This window comes from Salvelinus alpinus, chromosome 20 (assembly GCF_045679555.1).
Source record: "Salvelinus alpinus chromosome 20, SLU_Salpinus.1, whole genome shotgun sequence".
NCBI lineage: Eukaryota > Metazoa > Chordata > Actinopteri > Salmoniformes > Salmonidae > Salvelinus > Salvelinus alpinus.
Genome location: NC_092105.1, coordinates 45,254,226 through 45,269,644, shown reverse-complemented (window position 1 = coordinate 45,269,644; position 15,419 = coordinate 45,254,226). Strand labels below are relative to the sequence as shown.

At 41.3% G+C, this 15,419-nt stretch overlaps 1 protein-coding gene across 8 annotated transcripts in view; it reads right to left on the bottom strand.

Annotated features, from left to right (window-relative positions):
- LOC139546991 (TRAF3-interacting protein 1-like) overlaps positions 1-15,419 on the bottom strand; it is a 43,860-nt gene that overhangs the window by 19,624 nt on the left and 8,817 nt on the right. The window contains exons 3-12 of one of the 8 annotated variants that reach the window (XM_071356006.1): positions 7,276-7,437; positions 5,970-6,098; positions 4,524-4,937; positions 4,344-4,418; positions 2,774-2,812; positions 1,658-1,681; positions 1,425-1,503; positions 1,288-1,305; positions 1,011-1,095; positions 248-334 (exon numbers count right to left, since the gene is read on the bottom strand). In XM_071356006.1, the coding sequence (XP_071212107.1) occupies positions 248-334; positions 1,011-1,095; positions 1,288-1,305; positions 1,425-1,503; positions 1,658-1,681; positions 2,774-2,812; positions 4,344-4,418; positions 4,524-4,937; positions 5,970-6,098; positions 7,276-7,437 (1,112 nt within the window). The remainder of the gene's footprint in view (positions 1-247; positions 335-1,010; positions 1,096-1,287; positions 1,306-1,424; positions 1,504-1,657; positions 1,682-2,773; positions 2,813-4,343; positions 4,419-4,523; positions 4,938-5,969; positions 6,099-7,275; positions 7,438-15,419) is intronic. The other 7 variants (XM_071356007.1, XM_071356009.1, XM_071356010.1 and 4 more) reach the window with 7 other exon arrangements.

Sequence of the window (15,419 nt, the reverse complement as noted above, 5' to 3'; positions counted from 1 at the left end):
TGGAACAAAGTACAACATTATCTCAGCCTGGTTCAGTAGGTAAACACTGTGGAACGTAGCAGATAGAAATGTCACAAATAGAGCTGATGTGACTCCTAAATCTACATGTCAGAGAGGCATGTTTGTTCTACGTCATATATTTATAAAAGCTCCAAAATGCTGTGCACTGCTAAATGCAGCGCTGCTATGCTGACTCCTGTATAATTCATAGTGGCACAGGAAGTAAAAAGGTATGAGGGGAAGTCACCTTTCAGCTGGGGTCACGTCAGTGTAGCTCTCCTGCCTCTTGACCCGAGGAGGGGCGGGCCGGGCGCTGCTGGGCCGAGGTATCCTCCTGTTGGGGAGATAAGATGGGCCACACCAATGAATGATCAGCCAGCCAGTAAAGCAACTCTTTCACCAATAGCCTCTATTACAAATAAATAGTAGTGCTTCTCAAAACTGATCCTGGGGACCAGGAATGTACACTATATTCTTCACCAATTGATTACCAGTAATTAGTCCTCTGTTTGGATGGTTAAAGACAACCATTTAACCAAGAGACACTGAGAATCACATCTTCAAATAATCACAAATATTCAAAGACAGGTAGACGGGAACAGGACAGGGTAAAAAGTTACAGTATTTAGTTGGAATAATAAAATAAAATAGACCAGGGTCTAATGGCAGTATTTGGTTGTGGTGAGAACCTGAACATACAGAGGTTCCCAGGACTAGAGTTGAGAAACCCTGCTGCTCTACTGGCCCTCAACAGTCGACAACACTCACTCCCATTCAGTCAGTCAGTTATTTATTTCACCATGTTACGCTGAGAAAATGATGAGCGGGGACTAGCGGAGCAATTTGTTGTGGTGTAAAGAGAGAGAGTGAGTGTTGCGGTTGATCAAGGAGAAAGTGGAGGATTTGCATCAGTGAATGGAGAGCTGTAGCATGCTAACGCACATTGAGCAGTGCCCTCAAACCCTGCTAATTTGCTTAGTCAGCTGTCGACACACACACACAGTACAAACCTGTGGGCCATGTGGGCTGGCACTGCGTCTGTGGCATCTCCGTTCTCCAGGGGGACCGGCCTCTGTGCCAACGGAGTGTCTCCATCTACAACGTGATGCTGACATGAGAACACCCCTTCTAACACTTTTTATTGGAACAACCGATGAACTGGATAGCAAGAACTAGAACTACTGACAGCTAGGGCTTTTAGAACAGAGATGCATAGAAATGTCCACCTGGACTACTAAATGGGAAAGAAAACTCCAGCACCATCGGTGCAGTGAGAAAAACACTCACCTTCACTGTCAAACTCTTCTGGAAAAGAGGAAACGGAACAATTATTTGTATCTATTTTATGTCTATTCATATTATGGTGTAAACAGAAGAATGACTTTAGCAAAAGGCCGGAGGGGTTGCGGGGTGGTTGGGGTTACCTTGTTGGCCTCCTGCTTTTGGCCAGCGCCTCTGCCCCTTGGCAGACGAAGGCCGAGGTATTCTGGCTGGACTGTCAGACTGAGGAGAGGAGATGGGAGGGGAAGATGACTGGGTAAGTGTGTCCCATTTCGGATGGAGAGCAGCTGTACACACTTATAAACATGCACACATGCAGGGTCATTTGTAGGAAAAGGAGGACACAGGCAGCCCCTCTTAAAAAATAAGAGTTTACCTGCTTGTATTGTACTTCTGCTGTCTATAAACAGAGAAAGACAACGTTGAGTAAAAATCTGAATCCAGACCTATGTCCAAACCTTCCACCAAAGGGAGCTACAACGCAAGTAAGAAAACCAAGCTGCTATGATTACTATTATTTTTTCCTACAGCATGGAATGACAAGTTATGCTAAGACAGCCAAACAAACTACTGAAGATGCTCACAGCGCTATGTTAAAGTAGGTGAACCCATCAGGCAGCCATACTGCACTAGCGAGTTATACGCCGTTCTGAATCTGCTAAATAGCTCTAGCGATGGAGGCAAAGGAAGGATACCTCTTCAGATGCATCTTCAATGGGCTTCAGTGGATAATTCCAGCGGTAGCACAGAAGCACAGAATGAACCATTATCACACTAATAGCAGCATAGAAATAGACTACATTAGCCAGTCTAATATGTTATTGGCCCAATTTTCTATTTCTATGGTTTGGCACCCTAGTCCTAACCTATGACCATGTGGTACTAAATGGGATCCATCTTAGCTAAGTCAAATCTGTGCCACACAACTAAAGCATATTCAACATCAGTTCATGGGATGTAATAGTAGTCTATATCCATCTCAGAAAATGTGTAGATTTCTTTTCCATCTCTGGTGGTATTGTAGATAAAGGTACAAATGTGTGACATGCGCCCTTAAGAGTTAAGTAGGAGCAGAGTAGCGCCATCATTATTGCTGAGCTCCTGAAGTTATTCTACACAAAAAAAACAGCAGTCTTATGACCACCTAAAATATGTGCCATGGTTAAATCTTCAAGTATAATTTTTTTTTGTTTTTTTGAGCAAATATAGGCTAGCCTAGACAAATAATACTGAAATACTGGAGTTGAAAACAAAAGATAAAGCATTAGACTGGAAACTCACACAAACAAAGAGTGTGCTAAATATAACTCATCTCTCAATGAATGCAGAGTGCTGCAGATGACAGCTGTCTTGGTCAAAGTTGCAGGGGAAAAAACCTAATGTGTTCTATCCTAGCAACAAGCAAGGAGTAAGAGCCCTTGAAGTGAAATGAAGCAAGCGAAACAAATTAGCATCTATGCTAACACAAATGCATTCAGAGCAACCACATTACTGTTAGGCATGTAGCTACCTCCTGCTCATCATCTTCAGCCTTGGGGTTGAAGGTGAGAGTACAAATGCATTAAGGCCATGACACACACACACGGTGATGGGACAAGATTATAAAACAAGGAATAAACAAGGAATTGACATAAGGGTCGTTGCTAAGGCCAAAACAAAAGTGAACAAATTATTATTCTAAAATGAAAGTAAAAACATATAGTTGCAATAAACTATGTCTAAACAATTCAAATGTTGTGGCCACCTTTGATAGAATTTTTTTAATCAAATTGAATCAACCATTTCATTCATTGAATTTGTCCTTAGTTTACTTGCGTTTTAAGATGTTACTTGCCTCATTTTTACATTTTGTTCAAAACACCTTTTTTTCCCCCTTAATCGATTGGCGTCACTCCATAGGACATTATATCACACCGATGGACAATATTACAACAGGCAGTCAAATATTACGGTTTTAATAATGACACTTTCGAAAAATTTCTGCCCGCTGTAAAATTCTACTTTTAAAACATCAGTAATGGACACTCACTAAAGGACTTAAGTGTACTCATTCCAATTGAAGGGCCTCAAATGCGGCAGGTAGGCTAGAAGTTAATAGCGCTGGGCCAGTAACTGAAAGGTCGCTAGTTCGAATCCCTGAGCCGACTAGGTGAACAAGCTGTCGGATGTGCCCTTGAGCAAGGCACTTATCCAGAGTGACTTCATGTTCACTTGACTGAAAATATAAAATAGCTATTTACACACAGACGTGCCATACATTTCCTTTCACCTACACATAGTGGAGGAATCAGAAAGATAAGTACAGGAATCCATTTTATTTGGGTCGTCCTCAGTAAAAAAGTTCTCATAGCTGGGATAACTTGCCCGACTGCCATTAATGCCATAAATTGTGTCTTTCACTTGGTGAGGAATCAGAAAGATCAGTTTTAGGCTACTATAATTCTTTGTAGTTTGGTTGTTTTCACTTTTATTTATTTTTTATCACCTGCCCAATGGGGAAACCTAAGAGCATGCTCAACTTGCGGGAATGCTTAGTTCACTTGCCCCAGGTAATAGGTGAACCCTTAAAATCAATCCCTTTTCAACACTCTTCTACATACTGCAAGTCTTGATCTTAATATCCTCCATTAATAGAATGAAACATCTGACATTTTTAAATGTCATGGGTTGACATCACACATTCGTATGCTATTGCAACTGCCAAACTGTAAAAAACGTTATTTATGTTGTTGTGTTTTGCTGGTCTTCAATGGGACTTGAAGTCACTTTCATAATGTACTGATTACAGTACATTAATTTCCCAAACTAGACTTAACATGAACATGTAACAAAAATACAACCATGGAAAGGACTGGAGTGGCATGAGAAAGGACTGGAGTGGCATGAGAAAGGACTGGAGTGGCATGAGAAAGGACTGGAGTGGCATGAGAAAGGACTGGAGTGGCATGAGAAAGGACTGGAGTGGAATGAGAAATGTAGGCATTGGTTGAATATGAAAATGACTGACAATAGTAGATACTGCTCATAGGAGAGAAAGGTGTTTGGAGTAATTTAAAGCTTACCGCTGGTTCAGGTTTGGCCGTTTTACTGGGCTCCTCTGGATGTGGTCTGTGTTTTGTGTCCTCTGACGCTCTGGCCTAAACACACACACACTCCTCAGGATCTCATAGAAGCATTGTTGCAGCCACTGTTACATTGAGGACTATTTTGCACAAAGCCACGGAATTACAGACATACTCTACCTTTTTGTCACCCTTCTCTGGCACTTTGGTTTTCTCCTCCCCCTGTTTGTGTCGGAGCTCTCTCTCCTTCTCTCCCTTGTCTCGCCGTTTATCCCGGTCTAAATCTTTCTCCTTATCCCTCTCTCGGTCTCTCCCTCTGTGCGACTCCTTGTCTTTGCTTTTTTCCCTGTCCCTCTCGCTCTCCTTGTCTCGTTCTCCGTCTTTCGCTCTTTCATTGTCTTTGTCCCACTCTCGGTCCCGGCTCTTGTCCTTGCCACGGTCTTTGGTACGGTCTCGATCGCGGCTCTTCTTTGACCTTTCTCTGTCGCGGCGGCGCTCCTTCTCCTTGTCGCCCCGCCTGCCCTCTTGCTCTTTGGGCAGGTCTGGGTCCTTCTGCTCCCAACCCCCGGCGCTGTGCTCTCGGATCGCCTTCTCCTGGAGAAAACGCACACATATATAGAAAAGCATATACACACACAAAACCGTACATACACACAGATGCATTAATGTGAGCATAGGGACACCCTCAAAACACTGTGGTAGCAGGCAAACATTAGCCCTGTATGACAAACCTTTACGTTAGGAGGTTGAAGTTACATATAGAACAATAATTTAATTTCGTGTATTTGGTCCCAAATTCCTAGCACCCACTACATCAAGCTTGTGACTACTAACTCGTTGGTTGCATTTGCAGTTTGTTTTGGTTGTTTTATGTTTAGTCCAATAGTAACTGAATGGTGAATGACTGGAGTCATTTTCTTTAAGCGAGTAGATAAGAGGTTTCTGAACACTTCTAAATGAATCCTGATAATGCCACGATTAAGAAAAATCCTGAATAATGATGAGTGAGAAGCCATTCAGAGGCTACAACAAAACATGCTAACCTCTCGTTATCACCAATGAAATGGGGAGTTAAGCATTTTTGTGGGGTATGATCAGCATTATTCAAAACAACCAAAACAAACTGGAAATGCATCCAATAAGTTTGTAGTCACAAGCTTGATGTAGTCATTGCGTGCTATGAATATGGGACCAAATACTGCACTTTTGACTACTTTAATACACAAGTGAATGTGTCCAAATACCTATGACCTCTTCAAATGAGGGGACTATATACATGAAGTGCTTTCTTTTCTAAAATGGTAACACCGATATCTATGGAAATACTTCAATCCAAAATGATGGAGTATAGAGCAAAATATAAAATCTTTGCTTCACTGTCCAAATAAATACAGAGGAGAGTGTAGCTCAAAGGTATGTCATGGTCTGATGGGAATACATCCTGTCCAGTCTGAATTGTGTGTGTCTGGGCCATATTCGTAAAGCATCTCAGAATAGTATTGCTGATCTAGGACCAGTTTAGCCTTTGAGATCATAATTAATAAAATGATATGGACAGGTTTGGGAACTGTTACTATATCAGCATTTCACTTCGAGAGGCTTTGTGGATGGAGCCCCTGGTCTCACCACTTGGTCTCGTTGGTGCTCTCGTCCCTCTCTGTTCTCCTTGTCCTGGGACCGGGAGGAGCTGGCCTTCCCCTTGGGGTCCAGCTTGTCCCCGGCCAGCACCCGCTTCACCGCCTCCTCACTGGACAGCTGGGACGACATAACACAGGGGACAGACGTAATTGTCAACTTACTTTCAAATCAAAAGGTATTAACACATGCGCCAAATAAAACAGGTGTAGACTATACCGTGAAATGCTTGCTTACGAGCCTTACCCAATGACGCAGAGTAAAAAAATGCTGATCAAATAAAATAGTAACACAAATAGTAAGCTATATACAGAGAGTACCACTACCAGACCACATTACTATCACACAGCAATCTTTGTGTAGAATTACCTGCCCATCTGTCTGTTTATAATGAACTGAATTCATTTTATTAGAAATATCTACATTTACATTACATTTACATTACATTTACAATTAAGTCATTTAGCAGACGCTCTTATCCAGAGCTAACATAGGTGCCGCAGCCATTCGAGTACAACAATACACAATAAAGTCTAAATGTATTTCCATTGTGGTCCTTGTTATAATTGATGTTGTGCTAGCTAGCTAGTTTACATGCATGTGAACAGTTGTCGTGACGAGACCCTGAGGGAGGCATGGCAGAGATCCCCCGAGCTCGAAGCCCTTTATTCCAACTGGCTGTCTTCAGGGTCCAATTCAAATGTGCTCCACTGTAATTGATCCTCTTCAGATTTCACCCACAAGCATCATTAGTGTGTGTAAACATGCATGACCGTATCTGGAGCATTTGGTTTGTGTGTTGATAGGTGACAACCACTGAAATGCACAAACATATGCTCATATTATTTGCAGCAAGAGCTACCTTTTAACTTTTCTTTGCGGCTGTGGCTATGTAAAATAAAAAAAATTATTGTCAACTTTGGATGTTGTGGACTGAAGACTGCGCTACAATTGCACACAAACGTGTCTGCAAATTTGGTTGCATGTGTATGACAATCTGGACAGAGTGTGCGTGTGTGTGCACATGCGTCTGTCTGTCTGTGAGGGTGTATGTTGTGTAGTTACAGGCGTGCGCATGTGAAACAGACATGTCCCCATACCGTGCACGAACCAGTGACCCTCTGCGTCGCAACACACGTGACCACCCTCCTTGACAACGTGTGAACCAATTGAGCTCTACAAAAGTTACCAATTCGATATCTCCATCGCCGACATTTCAAGCTAGCTGTGGAGTGAGCTTACAGGCACGCTCTTAACTCCGTTACACATGTACATGGGTCTTTCCAAGCACACAGACCTTGTTGAGGCAGCACTTGGCGATGGCCTGTAGCAGCTCGTTGGTCCTCTCGGGCTCATGGCCGGCTACAATGCGCGCTGGCTTGACCGACAGGGGCTCGCCGTTCACCAGCATCACCACATCTAGGGCCTTCTGCAGGAACGCTATCTTAGCATCCTTATCCTGCAGGAGAGAGGAAGGATCAGAGGGATTGAAAGAAAGAGTGAGAACGGCTTTAGGAAGACCGTCTAATGGGAATGTCTTTTTTCCCCTCTGAGGTTAGCATAACAAAACTGCTTCGACCTGTTTCTTTGCATCAGTTTTCTTGAGTGGATCCTCCATTGATATCAGAGTACACATGACCACTGGAGAGTTTATGCAGACATGCTTGTGCGAAACCCCTCTTCACCATGTGCACTTGAGGGAAATCTCAACATTTTATAGTTACGTGCCAACGCACAACTGGAACTAAGGGTGTTGCACTGCACAGACAATTCCAAAACGGTGTCCTCATCTGTTATCCATTTCCAGATAAGCACAGTTGAGACCACAACCTAAGCTCCATGCCAACAGTGTAACATTAAGCTGGCCACTAACTTAACTTATAACGAGCTCGATCTCCATTCAGCCCCTGAGCTCTCCAGGCCCTGTATTTCACAACACAGCTGATATTCAGGCCTGAAAGAAAGAGCAGTGAACGGGCCAGAGTAAAGAGTACAGTCACATCCCTAAAAACAAAACAATTGTCACAAGAAATTAGCTCCCTGGTATACAGAAAATACCAGAGCCCTGAAGAAAGCTTCCAGAAAATTGGAAAGACGCTCCACCAAACGAAGTCTTCCGACTAGCTTGGAAAGACAGTACCGTGTAATATCGAAGAGCCCTCACGGCCGCTAGATCATCCTATTATTCCAACCTAATTGAGGAGAATAAGAACAATCCTAAATGTATTTTTGACACTGTCGCAAAGCTAACTAAAATGCAGCATTCCCCAAGAGAGGACGGCTTTCACTTCAGCAGTGATGAATTCAAACTTCTTCGACGAAAAGATCATGATCATTAGAAAGCAAATTACGGCCTCCTCTTTAAATCTGCTTATTTCTCCAAAGCTCAGTTGTCCTGAATTATTATTTTTGTCCATTTCTCTTTGCGTTGATTGGTTGGGAAAAACAGGTCTACAGTAGGTAGCCTTCACTACTTTTAAAAGTCAATACTTGTTCAGAATAATTTGCTTGATAGCAAGATAAAATGTCGCTTTCAAAAAGTATCAAAAAGAAAGGGATAATGAAAGTTTCAGACAAGAATGTACAGAGAGATGTGTGCATCTCTCCATCTTTTCCCAATGCCAAGCCAGTGAGTCTTATTTGTAATTAAAATATCGCTGTTTGCAAATAATTAAATCTCAGACATAATTATGAATCTAAGCATAGAACATTCAGTGGTATTCCCGCCCCATATAGAGACCCGATGCAGAAACATTGAATTGTTAACTGCAAGCTGCACACACAGCTTTTTTTGAGGACATATTCTGTAACTGAAAGGTGTTAAATCTGCAGTTAGAAGGAAGAGAGAAACAGTTGTGGACATGGAGAAACTTGAGGCCTTTACTAGGAAGCTTGAGTTGTTTGATTTGGACCAGGCCGCAGCATTGTCACAGAGGTGATGGAAGATTTCATCAAGCAGCTGAGGGACAACTTATCCACCAGATTTGAAGACTTCAGCATGCCCAAGGATATCATTGCGTTTGTACGTGATCCTCTCACAGTCCGCTCAGGTGGAGAATACTCCTCCCTTGCTAAGAAAACAACACCCTCGCTGGATGAGGCCGCAATTCAAACTGAGCTGATTGAATTCCAGACATCGAGCCAAATCAGGGATGCGCTCAGGAGTGCCGAGTCCCTGTGTGCGTTGTGGGTGGCATGCTCAGAGGAATACAGCACAATAAAGAAACTGCCATTTTATGTGCTAACAATGTTTGGATCGACTTACACCTGCGAGTCCTCATTTTCCTCTATGAATGCAATATAGACTCGCGACAGGAACCGGCTTTCACATAAGTCAAACGAGGACTGCCTGCACATCAAAATCACATCCATCCATCACACCCGACATCCACAAGATTGTGTCAGAGGGGAAATGCAATTTTTCTCATTGAATAAGTAACTTAGCGGCCTATATGACTGTATTTAGTCAATTCTAATGCTATTGTGAGAGGTTATCCAGGGATATTTACATCTCAAGCTGACAGTATGTTCTGTTTGTTCTGTCGTTACAAGAGTAGACTATCCTGACACAGACAATACTTTTTTTCTTTAAATAATAGTTTTATGTAGGATGCAATATTTTTGACCAATTGTAAGTAGGCCTAATTTTAAAAAAGGCTGTTAAGCCTCATAGCCTACCTCAGCCAGTTAAGTTATTTTAGATAGGTCTAGGCTCCGAAGAAATAGACTGTAATTAAGCCCTCTTGTTGTTTGTAAAGTCAAATTAAAATAAAGATTATTGATGAAATGAATTGCTCGACTGGTGTAGGTTCTCCATCTGTTGGTTTTTGGACAAGAACATCCCAGCCAGCCAATCCCTCCCCTAACCCGGACGACGCTGGGCCAATTGTGCATTGCCTCATGGATCTCCCGGTCGCGGCCGGTACGCGTATCGAACCAGCATCTGTAGCAACGCAGAGAATGCATTTGACTGTTAGGACTTGCAGGAGGAACGGAAAATTGCGTGTCAATTCATAAACCATGTGCCATGGAATGGCTTCCCAACTTTTTCTCGTTATTTTATTAAGGAAAGCATAAAGATGAAGAAATACTGTACTGCTGTTTTGAGTTACAAATGTAACACTTTAGAGTACCTAAGCATCGAATACATTGCAAGTTGGTGATTTTCACACCTACAGTAGCCGGGCTATAAAGAGTCTATTGCCCTGCTAATAGGGTTACACCTGCTACAGTACACTTGTGAAAAACAAGTGTTTGAAAACCTGCTTTCAAAATGCCTCCAGCTGTCCATTACTACTGTAAATAAAAACACAGCATCATGTGTATTCTTTATTGTAAGCAAAATGTCACAAATCATTTGTATCTACCTTTCCAATTACTTTTCAAGTTTGGGATTTACAAATGTGTGCTTTTCATGTCATTTTTCGTTAAATCCAGTTCGGATTCAAGTATAAATTCTGACTGACACCTTTAGTGAGGTCTAATGCTTTAATATTTCATCATTTCTGCCCTCCGAATTCATATCTAAGGGGCATTTTTCACACCATTATTAGTTACATTGTTTTAGTTTGAACGTGCAGACTGGCTCTAAGAACAGTGGGAACGTTTTCCTAGTCAGCGGCATTATTAGTGCAATGCCCCTTAAAGTGTTGCTCTGTGCTACCCAGTGGGGCGGGGTGGGGTTCCACCCCCCTTCTCTCTTCCTCCCTTTCCCATGGGCTAGGTCCGTCTTCTGTCCCCTGCCCTCGTGCCTTGAACCTCGCACGCTCACCGCTATCTCAGTGGATAAAGCTGGAGAACTGCAAGGCAACCCCATTGTTCGTCACTCGGGAGCCATGACAAATATATGCTAATATACCAATATCCTGCTAACAGCCCATCCTAGAAACGTTGTTTGCAGAATTCACAGCCTGCTATGCTTGTGAAAAACAGGGTTAATAATATATCTGTGAGAATATCTAATGGGCTTTTATATAATTCTAAATTAATTAAAAATAATAACTTTCTTTTACAAAATAACGACATTTTGGAGATTATTTCGTTTTCGAATAACCTAAAGTGAGCGAGAAAAAGGCCATTCTTGAACATGGGGTGAGACATTCTTACTAATTTGTAAATAAAGCCAGTGTGTTATTTAGAATTATTTACTTCTGTTTTTAGAGGGAGAGAAACCAAAAGCCTCAATGGTCTCCCAGTCACGGCCGGCACGAGTATCGAACCAGCATCTGTAGCAACGCAGTGCTGCGATGCAGTGTCTTAGAACGCTGCGCCACTTGGGAGGCCCCATCCATAAAGATTTTAATGCTGATCAATTGCCTTGCACAAAGTATCCAAATACAGAGAGGTGTTGGCAAGAGTCTATTGTCCTGCTAATAGCCCATAATGCACTATTATAATACATGGTGTCCAGGTCAGGATATCCAAAACATTTATTTATTAAAGACTATCAGAAAGACCGTTGCTACTTATTTATTTTGATCCAAAGCCATGAATGAGTGAGTCACTCAGCTTTATGTAGGTGCCGAGGCTATATGACTGCGCCATCAACTTGATTATTTAGCAGACATCACTTGATTATATTCAGTCAACACATATCTTAAGAATATCATGGAATATAATTGCACATTTTCGTTTCTCTTAGAATAAAAACCTTAAAAGGTAACAGTTTTAGTAAGTTATACTGACAAGTAGAAACAAAAAAAATAAGTGTATTTTTCAGGGTGTGCGTGTGGAGGACAGAGGAATAGCAATTCTTACACTATTGTTCTAAATTCAATCACCTTCATCCTCATCATTCAGTTCATAGAAATTCAGTATTGAAGTCGTGCACAATTATCAGTTTCTACTTGGTTTTTGTCACCCATTCATTGTCAGTTAGACATACATTAGCGCCTTGGGACCCACACGCATTATCAGTGCTCTAACTTCCCCTTGCCCTGGTCTGGAGCAATGACGCAGGGTACCGTAATAAACCACAAATTACCTCCATGTCCCGCAGTATAATCTCCAAACTTTTAGTTGAGGAACCACTGTAGGACCATGCCTCAGGACTACCTGGCCTGATGACTCCTGGCTGTCCCCAGTCCACCTGGTCATGCTGCTGCTCCAGTTTCAACTGTTCTGCCTGCAGCTATGGAACCTTGAACTATTTACCGGACATGCTACCTTGTCCTGGACCTACTGTTTTCGACTCTCTCTCGCTCTACTGCACCTGCTGTCTCAACCTCAGAATGCTTGGCTATGAAAATCCAACTGACATTTACTTTTGAGGTACAGACCTGATGCACCCTCTACAACCACTGATTATTATTTGACACTGCTGGTCATCTATGAATGTTTGAACATCTTGAAGAACAATCTGGCCTTAACGGCCATGTACTCTTATAATCTCCACCTGGCACAGCCAGAAGAGGACTGGCCACCCCTCAGAGCCTGGTTCCTCTAGGTTTCTCCCTAGGTTCCTGGCTTTCTAGGGAGCTTTTCCTAGCCACCGTGCTTCTACATCTGCATTGCATGCTGTTTGGGGTTTTAGGCTGGGTTTCTATACAGCACTTTGTGACATCTGCCCATGTAAAAAGGGCTTTATAAATAAAGGTGATTGATTGATAGGTGTCCCTTTCATGTGCTGCCAGCCAAGTACAGGCTTTCTTTGTGTCCCCTTTAATTATGCATGCTGCTAGGTACATCCATTTGAATTCAACTTTTTAACAGCACCAGTTTTGATTAGAATGAAGCCTTCCCTACACATAGGTGCTCAAAGTCGACCGATACATAAGTGGAAAATATAAAAATGGTTGAGGGTTATATAAATGTAAAAACTTAAACCATTTTATAATTTATTGGAAAAAATGTTTAGTCAAATTGTTAATTTATCCTTAAAAAGTTAATTATCTGAAACCGCATCAACTCTGATTGTCTTCATATTCGCATATGTTGCAGCTTAGACCCTATTTGACCCTATCGGAGGTTGTGTTGTGCCTGCCATCGATCGAGACAACATGATCTTGAATACAGGGTGGGTGTCATGTTTTGGCTGATAAATGTACTGAAATGGGATTGAAATGTAAACTTTCAAATGGTACCACAAAGACGGTTGGAGGTCCACGAATCAGAGAATGTTGAAGAGGGAATATCAGTAGTTGTGAAATATACTGTCAATCCCCAATAGGAAACCTATTGAAGTAGACCGTCATTGTAAATATGAATTTGTTCTTAACTGACTTGCCTAGTTAAATAAAGGTAAAATAAACTTTTTTTTTTTTTAATTATAGATTTTTAGATATTTGAACATGCATGACCATTTAAGTTGACATTTCGACGGTGGGTGGACTGGCGGCCATCTTTGCGGTAGTAGTTACAATAAATTAGTTACAATTACAATTCTATTTAATTTACAGTACCAGTCAAAAGTTTGGACACACCTACTCATTCAAGGGTTTTTCTTTTTAAACTATTTTAAATTAAACTTCATGAAAATTTGCATGTGAAAACCATAACTGGCATGTAGATTGGAAGAAATGGTAAGATACATTGGCATTCCACATGAGAAAGGTTGCCGACTCCTCGTGTAGCCTATTACTGGTAACTTCAGGAGAGTAAAGGCAGAAACTGTGAAAGCCAGCACGAGTGGGAGGAGAATAGTTGGGTCAGGTTAAGTTTTTTTTTCTTCTTGTTATCTAGATCTCTGGCGCCCTAGAGGCATTTGTCTTATTTCATCAAAGCATATAGGTGATTTTATTAAAACACATAGGGTGTGTCTATAAGGGAAAATAGACGTTTAAAAAATAATTGGAGAGAAAAGTGCCTGAAAACTGATCTCGACTCAGGTTGCGAGTCTGTAATTATGTGGGTGAGTATGGGTTTACTCTTCTAAATTGTATGTGCCAGCTCAAAAAATTACAGGTGGTCTCTCAAACTGATCTAAGGTCAGTATCGGCCTCACGTCCTTCGTCAGAGCATTGAGGCCGATACGTAAAGCTTATTAACCTCTAACGAGCCTCTACCCCGGGTCCGGGATCACCCCCCACCCCCCCACACACTGATTAGCATAGCTAGCATAGCTTCACAAGTAGATAGTAGCATCTAAATATCATTAAATCACAAGTCCAAGACACCAGATGAAAGATACAGATCTTGTGAATAAAGCCACCATTTCAGATTTTTAAAATGTTTTACAGGGAAGACAAAATATGTAAATCTATTAGCTAAACACGTTAGCAAAATACACCACTTTTCTAACTCCATCAGTTTCTTACTACATCAGGTGCTATCACCAATTCGGCTAAACTAAGATATTGATAGCCACTAACCAAGAAAAAACCTCTTCAGATGACAGTCTGATAACATATTTATGGTATAGGATAGGTTTTGTTAGAAAAAAGTGCATATTTCAGGTAGAAATCACAGTTTACAATTGCACCGACCATCACAAGACGACTAGAATTACTATAGAGAGCAACGTGTATGACCAATTTACTCTTAATAAAACATTTCATAAGAATAGACAAAGCATAGCAATGGAAAGACCCAGATCTTGTGATTCCAGACAATATTTCAGATTTTCTAAGCGTTTTACAGCGAAAACACAATAAATCGATAAGTTAGCATACCACATGTGAAAACGTTACCAGAGCATCGATTCCAGCCAAAGAGAGCTATAACGTAATCACCGCCAAAATATATGAATTTTTTCACTAACCTTCTCAGAATTCTTCCGATGACACTCCTGTAACATCATTTTACAACATACATATACAGTTTGTTCGAAAATGTGCATATTTAGTCATACAAAACCGTGGTTACACAATGAAAATACTAGGAAATCAAGCCTCAAAATGTCTGACGTCATCTTTCAGAGTGATCTAGTTTAATTGAAAGCTAATCATATACTTGACTAAAAAATACAGGGTTGACAGGAATCGAAAGACAAATTAGTTCTTAATGCAATCGCTGATTTACATTTTTTTAATTATCCTTACTTTTCAATACAGGTTGCGCCAAGCGAAGCTATAGCAAACAAGATGGCGACAAACGTTTAACATTTATCGACAGAAACACGATTTATCATCATAAATTGTTCTTACTGTGAGCTGTTCTTCCATCAGAATCTTGGGCAAAGAATCCTTTCTTGGGTCTAATCTTCTTTTGGTCGATAGATGTCCTCTGTCCTTCGAAATATCCACTAACGATCGAACGGGACCCCGAAACGTGTCCAAAGTTTCAGAGTGCACGACAAAGAAATTCCTCAAAATCGCACTAAACGGATATAAATTGCTATAAAACGGTTCAAATTAACTACATTATGATGTTTTTAACAACTATAACGACTAAAAACATGACCGGAGAAATATCACTCTCTAAACAACGATTTGGAAGGAGGCAGGTCTGATGTCCATTTTGCGCATGACGCATGCAGGAAGAGAGCGGTACTTCTACGTTTTC